This window comes from Antedon mediterranea, chromosome 7 (genome assembly GCF_964355755.1).
Source record: "Antedon mediterranea chromosome 7, ecAntMedi1.1, whole genome shotgun sequence".
NCBI classification, from domain to species: domain Eukaryota; kingdom Metazoa; phylum Echinodermata; class Crinoidea; order Comatulida; family Antedonidae; genus Antedon; species Antedon mediterranea.
In genome coordinates, this window is record NC_092676.1 from 4,060,635 (window position 1) to 4,085,611 (window position 24,977).

General features: G+C 28.8%; 1 protein-coding gene across 1 annotated transcript; it reads left to right on the top strand.

Annotated features, from left to right (window-relative positions):
- Positions 1 to 55: 55 nt before the first annotated feature.
- Positions 56 to 24,943, top strand: LOC140054946 (uncharacterized). Its single transcript, XM_072100088.1, has 17 exons — positions 56 to 72; positions 720 to 791; positions 1,596 to 1,667; positions 2,379 to 2,450; positions 3,418 to 3,489; positions 6,620 to 6,694; positions 7,816 to 7,887; positions 9,217 to 9,288; positions 9,673 to 9,744; positions 13,192 to 13,224; positions 15,544 to 15,621; positions 20,540 to 20,611; positions 21,093 to 21,164; positions 21,596 to 21,667; positions 22,206 to 22,280; positions 23,346 to 23,417; positions 23,920 to 24,943. The coding sequence occupies exons 1-17, from the start codon at positions 56 to 58 to the stop codon at positions 24,941 to 24,943; spliced, it is 2,094 nt and encodes a 697-aa protein (XP_071956189.1).
- Positions 24,944 to 24,977: the final 34 nt, after the last annotated feature.

Genomic DNA, 24,977 nt, shown 5'->3' on the forward strand with positions numbered 1-24,977 from the left:
TGATCGTATAAAAAATATCTTTATAAATCACAAGTTTTTAGTTCATCCACCATGAATGAACTTTATTTTTGTGTAATACATAATAATTCTGAATTAATCTTAAATGTAAAATTTCACAATATAAATATCATTATAATGATTGTTATACTAATTAATTAGTATTTGTTTATGTAGTGATTTTGTTTTATGATAATAAAAATTATTAAAATATAAATATATATTTTATATTTTGACATCATTAAAATATTGATACAATACAGTGCATGTATTGTAGGATCAATTGTAATAATGGACTAATAATATTTACCTTATGATTTCATGATTATTCACAGTAAAACAAATTTAAAAAGCAACAATTTTGTAATTTATCCACCATGATTGAATTATTTATTTTTGTAATATATAACAATTGAAACTGAATTTACATTACATATTAGATAATACATTTATTATATGGTTGCTATCAAACAATTTGAATTTGTTGACATTTTGTTTTAAGAAAATATGTTATTCAAATAAATTTACCATATTTGTATTTTAACATAGTATATTTTGACATCACTAAAGTACATACAATAGAGTACATGCAGTATAACTACTGTATAATGCACAGGAATGTAGACATTTCAACATTTGAGGTGACAAGAAAAACTAAAATAATTTAAAAACAGCTTCGATATTGTGATTTACTTATACTGTGCATTCTTTTTACTTTTAAGGGATTTGGGCAGTAACCAAATAAGTACATTACAAGCCAATGCATTTGCTGGTTTGACAGCATTGGAAACACTGTAAGTGTATTGCTTATGTTTGCTTACAGTTACTAATTTGGTTTTATATTATAAATTAAATTATAAATTATTTTATATTGTTGGTTAAACAATGAAAATGGATTAATATTATTCTATAATTTCACAATTTGTGACCTTATAAAAAATATCTTTATAAATCACTAGTTTTTACTTCATCCACCATGAATGAACTTTATTTTTGTGTAATACATAATAATTTTAAAAATAATATTAATTGTAAAATTTCACAATATAAATATCATTATAATGATTGTTATACTAAATAATTAGTATTTGTTTATGTAGTGATTTTGTTTTATGATAATACAAATTATTAAAATATAAATATATATTTTATATTTTGACATCATTAAAATGTTGATACAATACAATGCATGTATTGTAGGATCAATTGTAATAATGGACTAATAATATGTATCAACATTTTTAAAATGTATCCACCATGATTGAACTATTTATTTTTGTAAGATATAACAAAACTGAATCTGTATTACATATTAGATAATACATTAATTATATGGTTGTTAACAAACAATTTGAATTTGTTGTAGACATTTTATTTTTAATAAAATAAGTTATTAAAATATATATACATTTTTACTTTAACATAGTATATTTTGACATCACTAAAGTACATACAATATAGTACATGCAATATAACTACTGTATAATGTACAGGAATGTAGACATTTCAACATTTGAGGTGACAGAAAAACTAAAATAATTTAAAAACAGCTTGGATATTGTGATTTACTTATAATGTGCATTCTTTTTACTTTTAAGGAATTTGTACAGTAACCAAATAAGTACATTACAAGCCAATGCATTTGCTGGTTTGACAGCATTGAAAACACTGTAAGTGTATTGCTTATGTTTGCTTACTTTTACCAATTTGGTTTTAATTTAGAAATTAACAAACTTTATTTTTTTGAATAATATTATAATAATTCAAAATACATTTTTATTGTAACTGTCACAATATAAATATTATTATAACAAATGTTACTAAATAATTAGTATTTGTTTATTTAGTGATTTTGTTTTATGAGAATAAAAATTATTGAAATATAAATATATATTTTATATTTTGACATTAAAATATTGATACAATACAGTGCATGTATTGTAGGTTTGATTGTAATAAGGGAGTAATAATATGTACTTTATGATTTCATGATTATTTATAGTAAAAATAATTTTAAAGTGAACATATTAAAAATGTATTCACCATGATTGAACTATTTATTTTTGTAAGATATAACAATTGAACTGAATCTGTATTACATATAGATAATACATTTATTATGGTTGCTATCAAACAATTTTTAATTTGTTGTAGACATTTTATTTTAATAAAATAAGTTATTAAAATATACATTTTTACTTTAACATAGTATATTTTGACATCACTAAAGTACATACAATAGAGTACATGCAGTATAACTACTGTATAATGTACAGGAATGTAGACATTTCAACATTTGAGGTGACAGAAAAATTAAAATAATTTTAAAACAGCTTGGATATTGTGATTTACTTATACTGTGCATTCTTTTTACTTTTAAGGGATTTGAGGGGTAACCAAATAAGTACATTACCAGCCAATGCATTTGCTGGTTTGACAGCATTGAAAACACTGTAAGTGTATTGCTTATGTTTGCTAACTTTTAACAATTTGGTTTTAATTTCGAAATTAAATGAAAAATTATTTTACAAAGTTGGTTAAACAATGATAATGGATTAATATTATTATATAATTTCACAATTTGTGATCTTATAAAAAATAACTTAAAAAATCAGTAGTTTTTTGCTCATCCACCATGAACAAATTTTAATTTTTTAAATATTATATAATAATTCAAAATAAATTTTTATTGTAAATGTCACAATAAAAATATCATTATAACAAATAATACTAAAACTAAATAATTAGTATTTGTTTATGTAGTGATTTTGTTTTATGAGAATAACAATTATTAAAATAGGAATATATTTTATATTTTAACATTAAAATATTGATACAATACAATGCATGCATTGTAGGATCAATTGTAATAATGGACTAATCATATGTACCTTATGATTTCATGATTATTTACAGTAAAAAGAATTTTAAAGTCAACATTATTTTTATTTGTAATTTATCCACCATGATTGAAGTATATATTTTTGTAAGATATAACAATTGAAAGTGAATCTGTATTTAATACATAATAGATAATACATTTATTATATGGTTGCTATCAAACAATTACATTTGGTGAAGACATTTTATTTTAAGAAATTAAGTTATTAAATTATATTTACCACATTTTTATAAAACTGACAAAATGTTTCTAAGTAGGCCTAATCAATATTTGTTTATGTACATTTTTGTTTATTTTAACAAAATAAGTTATTAAAATATACATTTGTATTTTAACATAGTATATTTTGACATAACTAAAGTACATACAATAGAGTACATGCAGTATAACTACCGGTACTGTATAATGTACAGGAATGTAGACATTTCAACATTTGAGGTGACAGAAAAACTAAAATAATTTAAAAACAGCTTGGATATTGTGATTTACTTATACTGTGCATTCTTTTTACTTTTAAGGAATTTGAGATGGAACCGAATAAGTACATTACAAGCCAATGCATTTGCTGGTTTGACAGCATTGGAAAAACTGTAAGTGTATTGCTTATGTTTGCTACTTTTACAATTTGGTTTTAATCTAGAAATTAAATTACAAATTATTTTGAATTGTTGATTAAGCAATTATAATGGATTAATATTATTACATAATTTCACAATTTGTGATTGTATAAAAAAATATCTTTATAAATCACTAGTTTTTAGTTCATCCACCATGAATGAACTTTATTTTTGTGTACATAATAATTCTGAATTAATCTTAAATGTAAAATTTCACGATGTAAATATCATTATAATGATTGTTATGCTAAATAATTATTATTTGTTTATGTAGTGATTTTGTTTTATGAGAATAAAAATTATTAAAATATAAATATATATTTTATATTTTGACATTAAAATGTTGATACAACACAATGCATCCATTGTAGGATCAATTGTAATAATGGAGTAATATGTACTTTATGATTTTCTATAATTTCACAATTTGTGATCTTATAAAAAAACTTTAAAAATCAATAGTTTTTTGCTCGTCCAACATTAACAAACTTTATTTTTTTGAATAATATTATAATAATTCAAAATACATTTTTATTGTAACTGTCACAATATAAATATTATTATAACAAATGTTACTAAATAATTAGTATTTGTTTATTTAGTGATTTTGTTTTATGATAATAAAAATTAATAAAATAAAAATATATATTTTGACATTAAATATTGATACAATACAGTGCATGTATTATAGGATCAATTGTAATAATGGACTAATAATATGTACTTTATGATTTCATGATTATTTACAGTAAAACCAATTTTAAAATCAACATTTTTAAAATGTATCCACCATGATTGAACTATTTATTTTTGTAAGATCTAACAATTGAAACTGAATCTGAATTACATATAGATAATACATTTATTATATGGTTGCTATCAAACAATTTGAATTTGTTGACATTTTGTTTTCAGAAAATATGTTAATCAAATAAATTTACAACATTTTTATTTTAACATAGTATATTTTGACATAACTAAAGTACATACAATAGAGTACATGCAGTATAACTACTGTATAATGTACAGGAATGTAGACATTTCAACATTTGAGGTGACAGAAAAACTAAAATAATTTTAAAACAGCTTGGATATATTGTGATTTACTTATATTTATTACCAGCCAATGCATTTGCTGGTTTGACAGCATTGAAAACACTGTAAGTGTATTGCTTATGTTTGCTTACTTTTATCAATTTGGTTTTAATTTAGAAATTAAATGAAAAATTATTTTACATTGTTGGTTAAACAATGATAATGGATTAATATTATTTATAAAATTTCACAATTTGTGATCTTGTAAAAACAAACTTAAAAAATCAATAGTTTTTTGCTCATCCAACATGAATGAACTTTTTATAATATATAATATTTCAAAATGATTTTTTATTGTAAATGTCACAATATAAATATATTTTTGTAAATCAACAATTTCAGCCGTCGGGCTGCATGTTTTTTATTATATAAACCTGAATAAATAAATAAATAAATTATTACAATTGATCCTACAATACATGCACTGTATTGTATAAACATTTTAATGTCAAAATATAAAATATGTAATCACTACATAACAAATACTAATTATTTAGTATAACAATCATTATAATGATATTTATTGTGAAATTTTACAATTAATATTATTTTTAATTATTATGTATTACAGAAAAATAAATTTCATTCATGTTGGATGAATTAAAAACTAGTGATTTATAAATTTATTTTTTATAAGATCACAAATTGTAAAATTATGTAAATTATGTAATAATATTAATCCATTATCATTATACAGTTGTTGTACTGCATGTACTCTATTGTATGTACTAGTGATGTCACAATATGATATGGGTAAATAAAAATGTATATTTTAATAACTTATTTTATCAAAATAAAATGTCTACAAAAAATTAAAATGTTTTGATAGCAACCATATAATAAATGTATTATCTATATGTAATACAGATTCGGTTTCAATTGCTATGTCATGGTGGATAAATTTAAAAATTGTTGATTTTAAAATTAGTTTTACTGTAAATAATCATGAAATCATAAGGTACATATTATTAGTCCATTATTACAATTGATCCTACAATGCATTCACTGTATTGTATAAACATTTTAATGTCAAAATATAAAATATATATTTATATTTTAATAATTTTTATTCTCATAAAAAAAATCACTACATAAACAAAATACTAATTATTTAGTAACATTTGTTATAATGGTATATATATATATATGGAAACACAAATATTTAAAAAAATACCAAAATTTATACAAAATATAAAAAAATTTGAAAAATTCAGTTAAAAAAATAAAATTATGTTAAAAAAATTACAAAATTTATATACAAATGCATAGGCCTATATATGTAAATATTTATAACATAGCCATCTTCAGCGTGATCAGTTTAGGTACTGTTTAAATTAAGGATTCTACTTATAGTAAGGGCAGGCGAGGTCTTAAGACGGTTAGTTCTACAAACAGGTATATTAATTAGGGGTTTATGGACTAATATGTACTTTATGATTCCATGATAATTATTTACAGTAATTTTGTTTTAAGAAAATAAGAAATAAGTTATGAAAATATATTTACAAAAGTATATTTTGACATACTAAAGTATACAATAGATGGATTACATGCAGTATAGTGTATTTACTGTACTACAATTTAGTTTTAATTAAAAAGGTAAATTAGAAATTGTATTTTACATTGTAGAACAATTATAACAAAATATTTAATATATAATTTCATTATTATGTGATTATAAGTTTAAACCCCACCTCACCAAAAAAAACCACAAACAACTGGTTTTTCGTATATGATAATATAGGCCTAATAAATCAAATATCAATTTTCAGTTGTTATTTTACAATATAAATATCATTTAAAATATCATTTAAGTTAATTTTACTACATTTAGTATTTGTTTACTTTAACCAGAAAACAAACAAAAATAAAAGGGATAAATGCAGTGTTTATATTACCGTAAATCAATAGATAATTGGCAACTAACTTAATTAACTGCTAAAGCCCAAACTAGCAAGACCATAATGTGCATTATTTATCATATACTGTGTATTTTTTATCATTTAAGGTGGTTCATGAATGGTAACCAAATACACACATTGGAAGCCTATGCATTTGCCGGTTTGGAATCATTGACAGAACTGTGAGTATTTTTTCAATACTTGTACAAACTTCCTTATTTTTAAAAGAAACTTTATTTATTGTTGTTTTAGAACTATTCTAATTACTAGATGGTACGCTTGCTTCGCTCGCGTACCATCTAGGTCGTGCCCACAGATGGTTCTCGAATACATAATAATTTCAGCGTTAAAAAACTGGCGATTTCAAATGTACGTACCGCAGGACAATAATGTCGTTTACAGGAACGGATAAATAGACACTGTGATTTATGTACTAAACTAAAATTAGCACCCTGGGATTTACTTCCGAAAGAGAAACTTGTCACAAAATGAGACCAATTGTTTAAGTCAAATTTAAACAAACTTAATTTGTGTTTTATATGTAACATTAGGGTTGAGGGATGGAAGAGGAACAATTTTTAAATATATTCTTTATCCATTTAGTAACGAAATATTAATTGTTTTCATGTTTTACAAATAATGTACCACTAAACCATGGAGGTATTTATACCCCCATGACTAAACACAAGTAAAACATTGCGATGTAATACTTTGTTGAAACTATCACCGTCCTAGTCGATTGAAAAGTACAGTACGTATAACGATACATCACTACGACGTGTATATGTTTATATAATGTAAAACAATTTGTGAAAACCACCTCTATTCGGGGCAAATCATAAATTCGATTTAATCGTCAATAAATATTAAATTATCTAACTCAACTTAATTAGTAGGCCTAATGGTTTTCAATTGTTTCTTAGAGCTAATTCATACTTAAGTTGGTTCCTACCCTACCCACCAAAGTTGTTCTGCGTTTAGGGCATGTGATGCACTGTAGGCCTATCCTCTACTAAACATTCTAGAAATAACGCGCTATTTACCGAATTTTGCCCTTACGTAAATTTATATATAGATTCCAGTTGATACTGTATGTCATACTGCCCTAATATTGCTGTAACACCGGTGCCAATCAATTTACATCTAACAACATGAATTATATTATTGTTTATATACATGAAAATTTTATTCAAAGATCTCTTTTGTCAATACATTTTTTATTAATGAAAATTTACAATCATACAGTATCAAAACAACTTGGATGTATATGATTTTAATTACTATGAATCATTTTATTTTGAAGACGTTTGAATGGTCACAAAATCAGTACATTGCCAGCTAATGCATTTAATGGTTTGACAGCATTGACAACACTGTAAGTGTTTTATTTAGTTCATAATACTTTTATAATTATTTTTTTTAATTATACATTTTAAAATAAAATTTAATGAGAAAAAAGATAGATGCTGTTAATTTTACTCATTTGTTCTTTAGAATGGTTCCGAAACGTTGATCTTTTTTTGTCATTACATTTTATTTTAAAGTTATGTAGTAAACGTCTCTTAATTTGTAATTATGAATTCCTTTTTAAATTATAGTTAAATGTAAATCATGCAATTTTCTAAATGCAAATTTTAATGTAATGGTCCTATAGAGTAATTGTTTCACTTCATTTAATAATTAATATTTGATTAAAACTCCGAACAATGGGTCTTGATGTCCCCTTAAGGAGGTCCAGTAATATCATTTTCAGTATTTCTATCAAAATTATATTTACTGTCAAAAAGTATTTAGGTAACCGGTTACGGGATTATAAATACATGAAAAACCCCTTATTGTCAAAAATTGTCTGTGTGCCTATGGTACAGTAATATACGTTTATACAAATGTATTGATTTGCAATGAATGGAACATTCCAAATTATTTGGTTTAACCATACTTGCATACCTCTATGGTTTAACACAAGTAGGTAAATTGATAGACCCTTGGAGAATAAACAGAAATAGTACTGTAATGCTATACAATACTGCAAATAGGTATTAACCACTTTTGATCGCCATTTGAATCAAAAGTGTGTTGTACTGTTAGATATAATATAAACAAATATACTAATAAACTTTATCACTTATTATAAACACATAATAATATAATACTTTATTACTGTCAGTTGTTTCTCAACGTTTGTATTAATTAATAATTACAAAAATATAAACGTATTAGTGGTCTTTAAATGTACTTTACTATTTCAATCGACCATGAGACAGTGACAGTTTATAAAGTATTAAATCGGAAATGTTTTACTCTAATTAGTGGTATATTATTTATAGTATTAAGTAATGAAGGAAGAAAGTTTGTGGAAACAAACATATTGAATTTGAATTTAAATAATAGGTGTTTAAGACTATCTTCTGTTAGTTGAGGAACATAGATTTAAGTATTTTTAAAAATTGTATTTATTTTGTTAATGCAAATTTTTAGAATTGTTAATTATACAAAAAAAATTGTTTTTTTTTCCTGTCCTCTTTTGGAAGTCTGTTTAATAAAAGGCCAAGTAATTAAATAGAAAAGACACACAAAGACTTTTGGGCGAGTGTCCGTTATGAGAGTTGTCCATTTACGAATGGTGTCCACACAGGGAGTTTTGGACCATTACTTAGGAAAGATAAAGCATCAAACTTTACAGTTTATTCTTTATTCTTTGTAGAAGGTTGGACGATAACCAAATAAGGAAATTGCCAGCAAATGCATTTAATGGTTTGACAGCATTAAAAAAACTGTGAGTGTATCTCAAATTTATCCCAATTCATTAATTTACGTTTTAGAATAATGACAGATTCATATTATTTAGTTTATCATTTCATAATGTGATCTTGTAACAAACAATTAATGAGAGGCAATGATCACCCAAGATCCATGAAATAACACCTTTGTACCAATAGGGTTACATGCTCTAGCATAATTTTAAAGGAAAAAAATTCACAAGAAAAGTTTAAGACTAATTAGCCGTGGATGGAAGAAGAAATATAATCAGAAAAATAAAGGGGTAAACACAGTGTTTATATACGGTAAGGTGTAGAAATCAATAGATAATTCACAACTAACTTAACTGCTCAAGCGTAAGCTAGCAAGACTATATACTATGCATTATTTATTATTTAAGGCGAATGAATGGTAACCAAATACACACATTGGAAGCCTATGCATTTTCTGGTTTGGAATCATTGACAGAACTGTGAGTATTTTTTCAATACTTCACTTTACCAACTTTCTAATTTCAAAAGAAATTGATTATTGTTTAGAACCATTATAATGTCAAATTATTCCAGTTAATACTGAATGTCATATAGACTGCCCTAACAAACATTGAGTAAACAGTGTCAGTCAATGGAATTACAATGAACAACATGAATTATATTGTGATCCTTTTGATTCCAAGATATTTTTTGTCACAAAAAAAGAAATAATGACATTTTACCATAATACTGTATCAAACAACTACTATATATATATATATATATGATGTATATATTATATGATTTTCCTTAGTATGAATTATTTTATGTTGTAGTCAGTTAAGAAAATAATATCATAAAGTAGTTAAGTGTACTGTAGATTTGAATCCAATTTGTTTGCTAAATATAAACGAAATATTTAACAAAGACACTAAGTTAGGGAAGGGCCGGACATATTGATAACCTTTGTAAAAATACAAAGAAAACAAATAGGTGTTTTATATAAACTAAGATATTTGGTTTCTTTTAAAATAAATATTAATTTTAATATATAACTTCTTTATTTTACCGTTATTATTTATGGTATAGAAGTCTGGGGAAACACTCATATAATGTTACATTTTCTGATTTCATTTTATATAATTGTTTAAACAACTTAATATTATAGATGTTTAAAAGTTATGTTATATGTTTTGTGTTTTAATTATTATCATTTGTATTTATTATTTATATGCTATATTCATTTAATAACTATATCGGCGTCTATTAAAAAATTATTTATGTGTTACATTTCGAAGGCCAAATCTCGCCAACCGAAAGCTTTTTATTTAGTCGTTTTGTCAAATAAGTAAATCATGTAATTATTATTATTTTACATTTTGTAAAAAAAGTCAAAAAGACTATGCATTATATTAAATAAAATAAACAGAAGGGCGTGAAAGATTACTGCAATTTTTGACTAAAAATCATGATCCTAATACATTAAAAGTTTTAATTTCTTTTGTGAGTTGTTGAAGCTTCCATAACATGAACAAGTGTTCGTTGCTATAGGTGTTTAGACAATCTCCTGTTAGTTGAGCAACATAGATTTAAGTAGTTTTAAAAACTGTATTCATTGTGATAATGCAAGTTTTTAGAAGTTAATAATACAACAAAAAATGTTTTTTTCCTGTCCTCTCTTGAAAGTCTGTTTCAATTATTAAATAATAAATTATTTTACATTGTTGGTTAAGCAATGACAATGGATTAATCACAATTTGTGGCTTATAAAAGATAATTTTTAAAAATCACAGTTTTTAGTTCATCTATCATGAATGAACTTAATTTTTTTTTTAATTATTCCAAATCATTTATCCCCAAGTCAATTACAGTTTTCAACAACACCATTACTAGATACTTTGGTTCTGTTTAAGTAAATTGTTGTGTACTAGATGGTACGCTCGCTTCGCTCGCGTACCATCTAGGTCGTGCCCACAGATGGTTCTCGAATACATAATAATTTCAGCATTAAAAAACTGGCGATTTCAAATGTACGTACCGCAGGACAAATACATGTCGTTTACAGGAACGAATAAATAGACAATTTGATTTATGTACTCAACTAAAATTAGCACCCTGGGAATTACTTCCGAAAGAGAAACTTTTCACAAAATGAGACCAATTGTTTAAGTCAAATTTAAACAAACTTAATTTGTGTTTTGTATGTAACATTAGGGTTGAGGGATGGGGAAGAGGATGGGTGCAAAGAGGAACAATTTTTAAATATATTCTTTATCTATTTAGTAACGAAATATTAATTGTTTTCATGTTTTACAAATAATATACCACTAAACACAGTAAAACATTGCGATGTAATACTTTGTTGAAACTATCACCGTCCAAGTCGATTGAAATAGTACAGTACATGTAACGATACATCACTACGACGTGTATATGTTTATATAATGTAAAACAATTTGTGAAAACCACCTCTATTCGGGGAAAATCATAAATTCGATTTAATCGTCAATAAATATTAAATTATCTAACTCAACTTAATAAGTAGGCCTAATGGTTTTCAATTGTTTCTTAGAGCCAATTCATACTTAAGTTGGTTCCTACCCTACCCACCAAAGTTGTTCTGCGTTTAGGGCATGTGATGTACCGTAGGCCTATCCTCTACTGGTTTTACAACGCTACTCATGCCAGTGAGAGAAGGGTGATGATGTGGGTGGTTTAATTGCAATAATAAAGATTTGTACATAATATACGGCGAGTGAAAACTCTAGCTCATTATCCGTTTAAAAAAAAATGTATATCCAACCACTGCAGCACAGATTGAAAAAAAAAATGGATCGAATTTCTGTTATGAGTATACAGTACTTGCCTTTACGACGCCTGAGGGAATAGACACTTGAGGAACAGAGATTGGAATGTTCCATTCATCGCAAATCAATACATTTGTATAAACGTATATTAAATCTATCAAAATAATATTTTTTAAAGAAAATCGGCCTTTCTTCAACATTATGATGCTGTACTCGAGCTGTTCAACCGGTTTTCAGCTATTAAAAACAATTATCGTAGGAGGAAATAGGAAAATGCGAAGCATCCTCGTATTATTGTGTGCGGGTATTTTTCAAGACGGAAATCCATTAGACAGTGTATACCACGATCGAAAAACACCCCTATTTGGGGCAAATCGTTGAACCTAAATTCGTTTTAATCGTCAATAACTAATTATCGAACTCAATTTAATTAGTAAACAGGGTTACATCAAGTGGTTAAAATCAGTACCGAAAGTACGAACCAACTTTATATACCATCGAGTAAACATTCTAGAAATAACGCGCGATTTACCAAATTTTGCCCTTACGTAAATTTATATATAGATAACGTTTATGTGTAGTTTGTATAGCGTGTATAATGTTCTCATATATTTATTCATTTCTTAAAATAGTGTACAAAAAAAAACAGATTTCTGATTTGTTTTATTGAATCCAATTAATGCTGTGAGAGCAGCGAATTATTAATGTTATTATAAAGCAATATGTAGAGACAGCAGACTTTCTTCATCGGCATAATACTACTACTGTAGTTGGAAGCAGGAGTACTTGTTACTCAGTATAACATTTTGATTTTCAATCATTCTGGAAGTATCCATTCATAATGTAATAATAATTTTACATTGCAGGTTAAACAACTATAACAATAGATTTAATATTATTATATAATTTTATTATGTGATTTTATAACAAATTAGTTACAAAAAAAAAACCCAAAAACAACCGGTTTTTAATTAATTCATAATGAATTATTTTTATTTTTTTGTAAGATAGGCCTAATATAAATATAATTTAAGTGAGATTTTCTACATTTAGTATTTGCTTATGTAGTGATTTTGTTATCAAATTATAAATATATTTTTTTAATATTAACAATTACTTTGTATTTCTCTTACTTTGAAGGATATTGCACATCGGGCAAGTCATTGGATATCGGTATTTTTTTTAAAAATTATTCTTATGAATTTCTTTTGATTAATAATTCATTAGTTCAATATATGTACTGCAAAAATGAATTCATATATGCCATGCAGTTGTTTGAAATGTTTAATTTTGATAACACATCTAAGTATAGCATTTAAATATTTCCATTCCGTTCAGGGTTAAGTGGTACTACTATCACTACAGTTTTCCTTAAAACAAATTAGTTTACGGCCATTGCGGCTCTTCTCCACGTTCAAACATTTGAGAGACATCTATTTATTTCCTTTGAGACTTATTATAGGCTAACATTGGCAGAATTGTAAATTGTTATAGAAATTTGTCTTGCGACATCAACATAAAGTCTAAAAAAAGCACAAAAAAAATAAGTGTAATGACAAATATGCTTAATTTTGTATAAAATTTAAAGTAATTGAGTAAACAATTTTTTCTTTCCTTTTCACAACATAATTTAGGTGGCTCTGAGAACAAATTTGTAATTGTTTACTTATAATATTAAATATCAATGAATAAATGAATGTGAACAAAACAAGGCTATCAAATTAAATTAATGAAATCACTTTTTCTAAACCTTAAACCTATTCTTAAAAAAACAAGGCCAACATCCATTAAGTCGCGTGCTACAATGCATAGTGATACCGGACCGACCGACAGACCGACCGACCGGCATAGTGAACAATAGAGTCGCGTCCACGCGACTAAAAAGGCATAATTTTGACGAATTTTTGAACTTTTTCATCAAAAACGTGCGCAAATTATCCAATTCGACGTGCTCGTATGACGTAATTTTAAGTCAAAACTGTTTAAAAGTTGGTAAAATTATTAGAAAAGGCTGCAAAAACATAAATCCCGCGAAAAAAGTATGTATTTAACGCTACGTGCGCACCGCGCGCGTAAACATTTGCGCGCGTATGGGAATTTTTGACATGCTCAAAATGACAAGAAACGCGTAGAAAGTTGATTAAAAATTAATTTTGCGCATTTTAAAATTTTAAATGCGCGCGCGCGCGTAACTTTGTGTAAAACACACATTTTTTTTCAACAGAAAGTTAGCGCCTGATATGAATTAAACTTTTGCAAAGCTTCAATTTAAAATGTTATTTGGTTTTTGCCCTATGTTTAATACGAGAAAATCGTTAAATCGCGCGTAAATCACGTTGCGCAACTCTAACGTCATTCAAAATAGGATGTCCACAATTTCACGTAAATGCCCACATGTTGACAGTTCAAAAAGTACAGAAAAGCAATAAAACCCATAGTAATACCGGACCGACAGACCGACCGACATAGTGAACTATAGAGTCGCGTCTACGCGACTAATAAACTTGCCTAACATTATTCAAATTGCTTCTTATACTTCTACCTTTTTACTAATTCATTTCTTATACTAATGTATAATCTTGTTCCAATAAGCATGATTATTTTGTGTAATCTTCATAATGAAACTTCATTCAGTACCATTTTTTTGTAAAGACCTGTTTCATTTATTGAGTTGCAGGCTGCATTGCAGCGGTGATAACTAATGGTTTTAATATATTGTAGTTGAAAACATATAATTTACATCAAAAATTAAATACTGCAATTTTTAGTCGCGTGGACGCGACTCCATAGTTCACTATGTCGGTCGGTCGGTCTGTCTGTCGGTCCGGTATCACTATGCGTTTTATCGCTTTCTGACCTTATCTTGATATCAGTTTAATCTAGCTAAGTCAATTTTTCACAGTATATTCCTTATGGCCAGGAATCGATGTGGTTATGTTTTCCCGGTGCGCAATAACAAATTACGCGGTCTACGCACGACGATTTAACGAAATCACGTTTGTAATCATATCTTCAAAACCATGAATCACAATTAAATAAAATTTGGTACTTGTAAATTACAGGGCATAAATCATCATATGGCAATACAATTACATGCGTAGCGCATGTAACGCATGCGTACGCGCGCTTACAATTTTCAAAATTTATTTTCGATGAAATAAGAGTACGTTTCAGGCAATTTTAAGCGTTTACAAAATTGCCATGAGTGCGCAGATTTTTGCGCGTTAAATGTTATTGCGCACTCTATTTGCCCGATTTCTGTTTTCTTGACTTACTTTTCAACTCGAAATTATGTTATACGAGCACGTCAAAAGTGTCAGGCTACGCACGTGTAAATTAAAAAAATATAAATGTTTTTAAACATTTCAACATTTTTAAACATGTTCAGTAATTTCGGTCAGTTGGTAGGTTGGTCGGTCGGTAAACACTAATGAGCACGCGACTGCAGCCATCTATATGGCCTTGTTAATTCATACTGAACTTTTTCTTCAGGCCTGGCGTGTGGGACTCTAATCAAATACCTACAATAGAAGCCAATTCATTTAATGGTTTGACATCACTGCTACAACTGTGAGTATTTTTTCAATTTGTATACTTCTACAAACTTCCTAGATTTTTCAAATACAACATGTCATTTTAGAATATTTTTCAGTAGATTTTGTATCAAACAAAAATCAGCAAAACATGGCCAATCACAAGATGGTATATAAAACATCAACATCATCCATGGGTTACCAATGACATCAATCAATTTATCAATATAAAGCATAGACTGTTCAGAAAAGCCAAACGTATTGGTTCTGTATCTGCATGGGATGACTATAAGTCTATTTGTAATAAGGTTAAGCGTCTATGCAATAAGTCGTATTATTCATATGTCAACAAATTATTTACAAGTGACTCTACTCGTAAAGCTTTCTGGCGTTTTGTTAGAGAACGTAGAAGATCACCAGAACCCGTTATCTTTTAATATTAACGGTGTGAATGTTTTGTCACACCCTGTAATTGCTAGTTCATTTAATTAGGTTATATGCATGATATGCATATAACCTCTTGATTCTGTCAAAATCTTTATTTATTTATTTATTTATTTATTTATTTATTTATTTATTCTTTCCTTAGCACTATTTGTCCGTGAATTATCTTGGCATCAGTTTCATCTATCTAAGTCAATTTTTCAGAGTATATTCCTTATGGCCAGGAATCGATGTGGTTATGTTTTCACGATGCGCAATCAAAAATTACGCGGTCTACGCGCGATTTAACGAAATCACGTTTGTAATCATATCTTCACAAACATGAATCACTTTTAAACAAAATTTGGTACTCATAAATTTCAGGTCATATTTCATCATATGGCAATACAATTACGTGCGTAGCGCATATAACGCATGCGTACGCGCGCTTAAAATGTTGAAAATTGTCAGAATTTATTTTCGATGAAATTAGAGTACGTTTCAGGCAATTTTAAGCGTTTAAAAAATTGCCATGAGTGCGCATATTTTTGCACGCGCACTGCGCGTCAAACGTTAATGCGCACTGTTTGTGTCCGATTACTGTTGTATAACCTTTCTTTAATAATATCATCATATTTTATTCACTTTTCAACGCGAAACAGCGTTATACGAGCACGTCAAAAGTGACGGGCTACGCACGTGTAAGTTAACAAAATGGTGAAAATATGCTAAATTTTAAAATTAATATATATCGTTAGAATGCTCGGGAACACCTATTTTTTATTTAATTTTCTTGAAGTGTATGTATCATATGTATGATTTATTATGAAATTAGAAGAACAAAAGTTGATTAAGTCATCATTAATGGCATATTAAATTTAACAAAATTAATTTCGACAATCAAACAAATTATAACATTTTCTTAGGCCAAAATAACAAACTTAACGTTAACTTTCTTCCTTAAGAATTTCATATATTAAAGTTAAAAGTATATAGTTTGACAGTGCATCATTTTTTTAAATTTTTAAAGATGTCATCATAGTAAAACATTATAATTCATTGCGGTATGTAATAATCTATCTGCACCAAAGTGGTTACTGCATAGTAAATACACGGTGGAATTTTTCTCCAACTTTTAGTCAGTTGTGTATGGCTCGATGGTCTGTGCTCGTGTCAATGGCATTCAAGGTACCGAGTTCAAGTCTCACCTTGGGAAACGAAATAAGATTTTTTTTTTATTATCCGTATTGTTCAAATTTATTTCTTAGTGTATAGATTATACACATGATTTATAATGAAATCTAGATAAAAAGTTACTTTATGTCTTTATTATTATGTAACAACAAATGCGGTTTATGACATTATACGCAGAGGGATCTTTGATCGGATTGTGATACCGGCTATGGTGTTCGCGTTAGCAAGGTCCTATCATATATTATAAATAATTAAAGATTCTGAGAAAATCAATCAATCAATATATCTTTTAAAAATCAATTATCTTTATTTAAATCAATGCATATAACCTATAATTCGTCATAGTGACGAATTAAATCTAGTTATTTTTTTGTTTCTGTTTTTAACCCACCCATAATTCCCAACTGTGAACCTCCGGTTTGTAATGTCCCAATCCCTGAACTTTCTCAACTTAACTTTAACGTCTACAATGTTGAGAAGGTGATTAATGGACTTTCGTCTAATAAATCTCCAGGTCCTGATTCCGTGCATCCATACATGAAATCTGCTTCCGAATTTATTGCTCCACCATTATTTAATTTGTTTAACTTGTCCCTGCGTATGGGAGAAATCCCCGCTAAGTGGAAAATGTCCCATATTACTCCTATATTTAAATCTGGTGATACAAATGCAATTTGTAATTACAGACCAATATCCCTTACCCTATATGTTCGAAACTGCTTGAAAAAATACTGTTTTCAAGTATATCTGATCACGTTGCTTATAATTGTCCAATTACAGAAGCCCAGCACGGTTTTTTTCCCTCCCGTTCCTGTGTACCCAACTTACCAACCTAACACCAGAATTGATGTTATCTTTCTCGACTACGCCAAAGCGTTTAATAAACTGCCCCACCATATTATTTTAAATAAGCTGGCTAGTCACTTCAATATCAGAGACAATGTCTGGAAATGGATCAAGTCATTTCTATTGGGACGTTCCCAAAGAGTCTTGTATCAAGGATCCATTAGCCCATCATCCCCAGTTACCTCTGGAATACCACAGGGCAGCGTACTTAGACCCCTTCTTTTTAACTTGTTTATAAATGACCTTCCCTCATCTATTATTTCTCAATGTGCATTGTTTGCCGATGACCCGATAATTTATAGAAATATATTTACTGTAGACGATGAAGTTGTTCTTCAGTGCGATCTGATCAGGCTTTCCTCTTGGTGTGATCTAAATGAAATGGAGCTTAACTTAAATAAAACCAAGGTTCTCCACATTACAAGATCAAGGAAAGAGTATAGACATGTTTATCGTATAAATGACTTGCCTATTAAATCCGTATCTAGTCATTGTCATTGTCATCTGGGGGTCACGATTAATAGTGAACTTACTGGGGATGACCATGTAAACTTAATTATTTCTCGTTCAAATCGAATGTTGGGTTTTATTACTAGTATTGCAGGAGGATCATCCCCTTCAGCTATTTTCTCACTCTATAAAGCTCTCATTGTCCCCATCCTTGAATATGGTGTCCCTGCGTGGTTGGGTGTCACGAAACCTAAAACCACGAAAGCTAAGACCCCCTAAGACCTAAGATCACGAAAGCTAAGACCCAAGACCTAAGATTACAAATATTTATCTTTCGCACCTGCCTTGTATTTTAACTCCCAACATTTATTCTGAATACCACACCTTAGAATTGGCACTTTTATGAAAAAGAATCACATAAAAAGTAACAAATACATTTTTAAATTGATGATTTTACAGACGTTTTTCTCGCACACAAACTGTTTGCGAATTTCGCATGACTAGCCTACAGTACAGTAGCAGTAGGCCTTCCACCATGTTCAATGTTTTTGTTTCTATGGAACGTCAAAAGAGCAAAAATTATATAGAGGGCTGAAAACTCTGTGGAGTCCATCTACAGTGTGGATGGAACAATGTAATATTAAAATTGTAATGATAATAATATAATCATGCAAGTACGAAGAAATAAATACTGGCAAATAAATTTTAATTTAAAAATCATGATTTGTTTCGTTTTTCTTTCTGTTTTTATACTTGTACTATTATTGTAGCTCTTTTGGCGCTCCATAGAAACAAAAACATTGAGCATGGGGGGAGCTCGAGGAGTTACAGTATACAAAGAAACATGTCTGTAAAATCATCAATTTAAAGGATTTATTATTTTTTTTTTATGTGTTTCTCCGTCTGAAAGTACTTATAAATCCTAATTTTAAAGTGTGGTATTCAGGATAAAGTTCGTCAACAAATTTGGAGTCAAAATACAAGAAAGGCAGGTGCGTAAGAAAAACATCCTCTGAACCAACACAATGGAGTAAATATATACCAACAAACAACCCGTCAAGTTTGTTTGTTGTAAAGAAAAAAATATACATTTACTCAACGGGCGAAAATAATGTGAGTTTATCTATGTTTTGCGGTAGTATTTAATTATATTTATGGTAATAAATGAAACCTACTGTGTTTAAAATTATGTATGGATAAACAAGTATTGTTTTTAAGCTGTAGTATATCTTAGAATTTGTAATCTTAGGTCTTGGGTCTTAGCTTTCGTGATCTTAGGTCTTAGGGGTCTTAGCTTTCGTGGTCTTAGGTTTTGTGACACCCCTGCGTGGTTGCCTCGAACCAAAAAACTTACGGAACGTATCGAGGCAGTCCAGCGAAGGGCTACTAGGCTTGTCCTTAAACAAACAAGAGGTGAAATGGAATACGAGGAACGTCTCACTAAGCTAAATTGACCAACAGTACTCTCTAATCGAAGAAATTATCTTCTGTTATCCTTTGTTTGTAAATCACTTATGGAACGGTTGATTGTAGTAGGCTAGTATTCGTCAATCTGTAGTTGTTAATGGCCGTCATCTTGATACACTTAAGTTCATTCATCACTATGCTCGAACCAATTGTCTTCATCATTCCGCTATTAACATATTCCCTAGGTTATGGGAAGAAATTCTTTAATTTTAGACAGTTTTCCAACATTTTTAAATTCACTTAAATCCCATGTTTTATATTGACTTTGTTGAATCGACTATAAAGTATTTTATCCTTTTATTTTATATTGACACTGTTGATTCGTCTATTTGTTATATAAATATTTTTATATAGTTTTTTATATATCATTGTTGTTACATTTGGGAGTAGGTACGGAACCTGAACTCTTATTATAGTGATTAGGTTCACTTTTAGGTTCCTGCCTACTCCCTTAGTTTCTGTGTTTTTGTATGTTTGTAACTGGTTTTTGGCAATAAATAATAATAATAATAATAATAATATTTCTTAATACATGGTCTGCTACTTGCTTAATACTACATTGTTTTACCTTGAAGGTGGTTGAGAGATTTCAAGATAAGTACATTGCCAGCAAATGCATTTTTTGGTTTAACTGCATTGACATTACTGTGAGTATTTTTTCATGTTATATACTTTATAATTATAATTGAATTACTTCATAACATTTTAATTTATGTTATAAGTAAATTTAATATAGTGCTGTAACAAATAATGTATAACATCTAATTCCTTGATATAAAGACTATTTTAACGTAACAAAGATTTCTGTATTTAAAAAATTGTATTTTATACAAACAAAATGTTTTCCTGTCCTCTTATGGAAATATTTGAGATGATTTAAGATGGTACCAGTACAGGGAAAGTAATTTCAATCTTCCCTAATGGTACATACCAATGCACTATATTGAATAAAAAGGACGCACAGACTTTTACGTGAGTATCCGTTATGAGGTGTCAATTTACAGGTGGTGTCCACAGAACGTTTTAACTGTATTATGGACCATATCTGAATAAGGCATAGGAAAAGTAAAGCGGACACAATTTCTTGGATATTTTAATTTCTTTTTGACTGCGTATTCTTTATTGTAGGAGGTTGGACAATAACCAAATAAGGAAATTGCCAGCAAATGTATTTAATGGTTTGACAGCGTTAACAGAACTGTGAGTATAATATCTTAACCAATTTATCCCAAATCACTACATTGTACAATAAACATGCATGTAGTTTATCATTTTATAATGTGATCTTGTAACAAAGTGTAATTGAATTTTAATGAGAGATGATGAACCTGGAACCACTGGTCAACTTGCCTGAAATCACACTTTTTACTATAAAAGGGTTAATATTCTCTAGCATAAAGGCTAACATTTACATGGTGGGCAAGTAAAGCTTAAAACTACTTAGCGTAGTGGTTTTGGTTGCCAACAAAGCTGTAAATGGAAATTGAACTTATAAAAACTTTAACCTGAACCAAAAATAAAAGGGGTAAATGCAGTGTTTATATTAAATAATTAGATAATTTGCAACTAACTTAATTAACTGCTCAAGCCCAAACTAGCAATACCATACTGTGCATTATTTATCATTTAAGGTGGATGGACGGTAACCAAATAAGTACATTGGAAGCCTATGCATTTGCCGGTTTGGAATCGTTGACGGAACTGTGAGTATTTTTCAATACATTCTAATTTCAAAAGAAATTGATTGTGGTTGTAGAAGCATTTTAATTATTCCAATTAATATTGAATGTCATATGGACTGCCCTAACAAACATTGAGTAAACACCAGTGTCAGTCAATGGAATTACAATGAACAACATGAATTATGTTGTGATCATTTTGATTCCAAGATATTTTTTGTCACAAAAAAAAGAATGAGATCTTACCATATACTGAATCAAACAAATTATATAAAAAAATTCTTTTAATTGTCACATAAATATTTAAATTCAATTTGACCAAAATATATATATATATATATATATATATATATATATATTAAGCAAAAAAAAATTTGTCTTTTTATAAAGTGAAAACATTATTTTTTTTCACTTTTTTTTCCTACAGAAGTGAATAACTTTATTAAAATTACAAAATGGCCTATTCAAAGACTGATATAGGGGACAATTACATCTTTAAACAAAACATATTTTTCAATAAACAAATATATAATTAATTGTCTATTTATTCATCTTTTAACAGGAACTTAGAGAACAACGCTATAACTATCATAGATGCTGAGGCATTCTCTTCTTTTGCTTCATCACTTTTAATTTTGTAAGTTAACATTATGTAATATATAATTTGCATGTTATTGCCTTCCTGAATGTCCACAACACATAATTACGATGACTTGGTTTGTATCAGGATCAGGGGGACATTCCCCTTTGACTGCCTCAGTTGAATTATTTTTAACAATATTGGTGCGTGTGATTTACCACTAAATTAAAAAATGTTCCCCATTCCATATATCATACAGTAGATGCACACCTGAGAACACATGACTCCGCTACATGCTTATATAATCAGAGCAATGTGTAACTATTAAGCAATAGTAGAATTATAGAAGAAAGGATAATTGTAAAGCTTGGCACTCTTGCCCCTACCGGCATAAATGTACAATTTAGATCTTTTAAACATTAATTTTGCCAGAGACATTCACATATTAACAAAATTCACACTTGAAGTTTTTGTCTTTGTTTAAATGTCCTGCTTTATAAGCAACTATTTCTGCTTTGTACCCCAAAGCTTTTGGAGGCTTGCATTTATAACTATGCCTTTTGTTTTGTTAACATCTTTGATTGGCTGATTTGTTTTATTATGTAATTTTGTGAGTTATATATGTTATCCTTTGTTACAATTCTCTTCGCTATGCCCGAAACATGTCGTAAAAATAAACTTATATTGAGGCAGTTTTAGCTTACTTGATCTTGATTTTTTTCTATATCCTGCCTATATACAGCTCTTTGATTTATATTAAGCAATAGTGTTAGTTATCTTTACATGGTCATGTGACAAAACACCTTTCAAACTACTGAAGCTACCAAAAACTAAAACTCTGTCTACACTATCAAACTAGTTCAAGAACAAAATGTGTCATGTGCCCAAATATGGTAGTAATATGACATAATCGTGTCCACATGGGCACATCAAATTGTTTTCACATAAAGTTTGATAGTTTAGCTTTAACCTATTTTGTGTTGTTCACCCACACAAATCTAAATTATTATTCGCTCTGAATAGTATTATAATATTAATATGTACATCATATATTAAGTAATGAAGGAATTAAAAAGTGTGAAAACAAACTTATTGAGTTTGAATTTATTGGTTTTTTTTTAGAAACTTAAAAGGTAACAAGTTACAGGTTTACAGGGACAGGACCTTTCAACAATTGATAAGCTTAAACGAATTGTAAGTAATGATTTATTAAAATTTGGGCAACCCAAGTAACTCCCTTGTAAAAATAAATTAATTTATAAAAAAAAAATATTTTACTAATCCCAAAACCATCTGTGAAAGACGGTTACCACACTCACTAGTTATACAATCAACATGATGATTGTGGAAACTTACGATGATAAAGATCTGTCTTGTTTTTCAAAATTTAATTTTGCATGTTTTTTAAATTCACAAATGCGCCACTAAATTTGTGCTTAAGTCACATGAGCATTCTGTTAATCTAGTCGCAGTGCAGGACTGGAAAAGAAAAGGGAGATACATAAACTTGAATTAGTTGCGTGTGGGTATTTCAAGAATGCAGGTGGTTGACTAAAAAATGTGCACAAATTTCAAACCTTGAGAATGTTGGTTCTTGAGTATTTAAAAATTTCCCAAAATATAATAACATTTTCTTTTAAGATACAACAAAATAATAACTTGGCACTTATTATGTTGCTATATTTGATTCTTTTAGGTACTCGGAATACTCTAGTCTCTGTTGCCTCGTTGGCGCCATCGATGTCTGCGAGCCTTCAGATGCATTTGCATCGTGTGAAGACTTGCTAAAAAATGAACTTCTCCGTGTGTTGATGATGATTATCGGGTTATCTTCGGTTATTGGGAATGTTGTTGTTATCGTTTCACGAAAGTTTAAAAAAGATAATGATATTAACAATGTTAACAAAGTCCAAACTACACTTATCACCAACCTCGCCGTGTCTGACCTGCTGATGGCAGTCTACCTGATCATCATTGCCAGTGTGGATATACATTACAGAGGAAGATACGGAAAGGTTTCCAGAGTTTGGAGAAATAGTGTCCTTTGCAGTTTTGCAGGGGCTATTTCTACACTCTCTGGGCAATGTTCAGTGTTTACACTGATGCTGCTTAGTGTGGATCGAGCTATTAACATTGTTAATCCATTTAGTACGAAACGCCTCAATCGTACAAAATGTCGAATCATTATCAGCTTCGGATGGCTATTCTGGATTGTGCTGAGTTTTCTTCCAGTGACAGCCAATGAATTAAGCTTATCGTATTTTGGTGACAATTATTATGGAAAGGAAAGTGTGTGCCTTGCACTACCTTTAACCAGAAGTCGGTGGCCAGGTTGGGAGTATGCTGTTGCCATTTTTGTTGCCTTTAATGGCGTCGGCTTTTTTGTAATTGTACTTAGTTATCTGACAATTTTCTTGTCAGTGAAGAGATCGGGGGCCACTGTCAACAGAAGACAGCAGAGAAAAGAACAGTTAAAAATGGCGAGAAAACTAGGCCTGATAGTTTTCACTGATTTCTGTTGCTGGGCCCCGATTATAGTAATGGCAATTGGTTCCGAGACGGGTTGGATGACGATTCCTGATGAAATATATGTTTGGGCAGCGACATTCATCATACCCATCAACTCCTCAGTCAATCCGTATCTTTACACAATTGCTTATATGTTTAAGTGCAAAGTGCGTCAACCGGCACCTGTACAGATTCCACTTAATACATTGTAATTTGGCTATTTATTGAATTCAATCTTTGATCAGA

Bases quoted from the DNA above. Each gene is read 5' to 3' on its own strand.
- LOC140054946 (XM_072100088.1), top strand. The intron at 15,622-20,539 runs GTGAGTATTTTT...TTTACCTTGAAG, and splicing joins TTGACATCACTGCTACAACT to GTGGTTGAGAGATTTCAAGA. The intron at 22,281-23,345 runs GTAAGTTAACAT...GTTTTTTTTTAG, and splicing joins GCTTCATCACTTTTAATTTT to AAACTTAAAAGGTAACAAGT.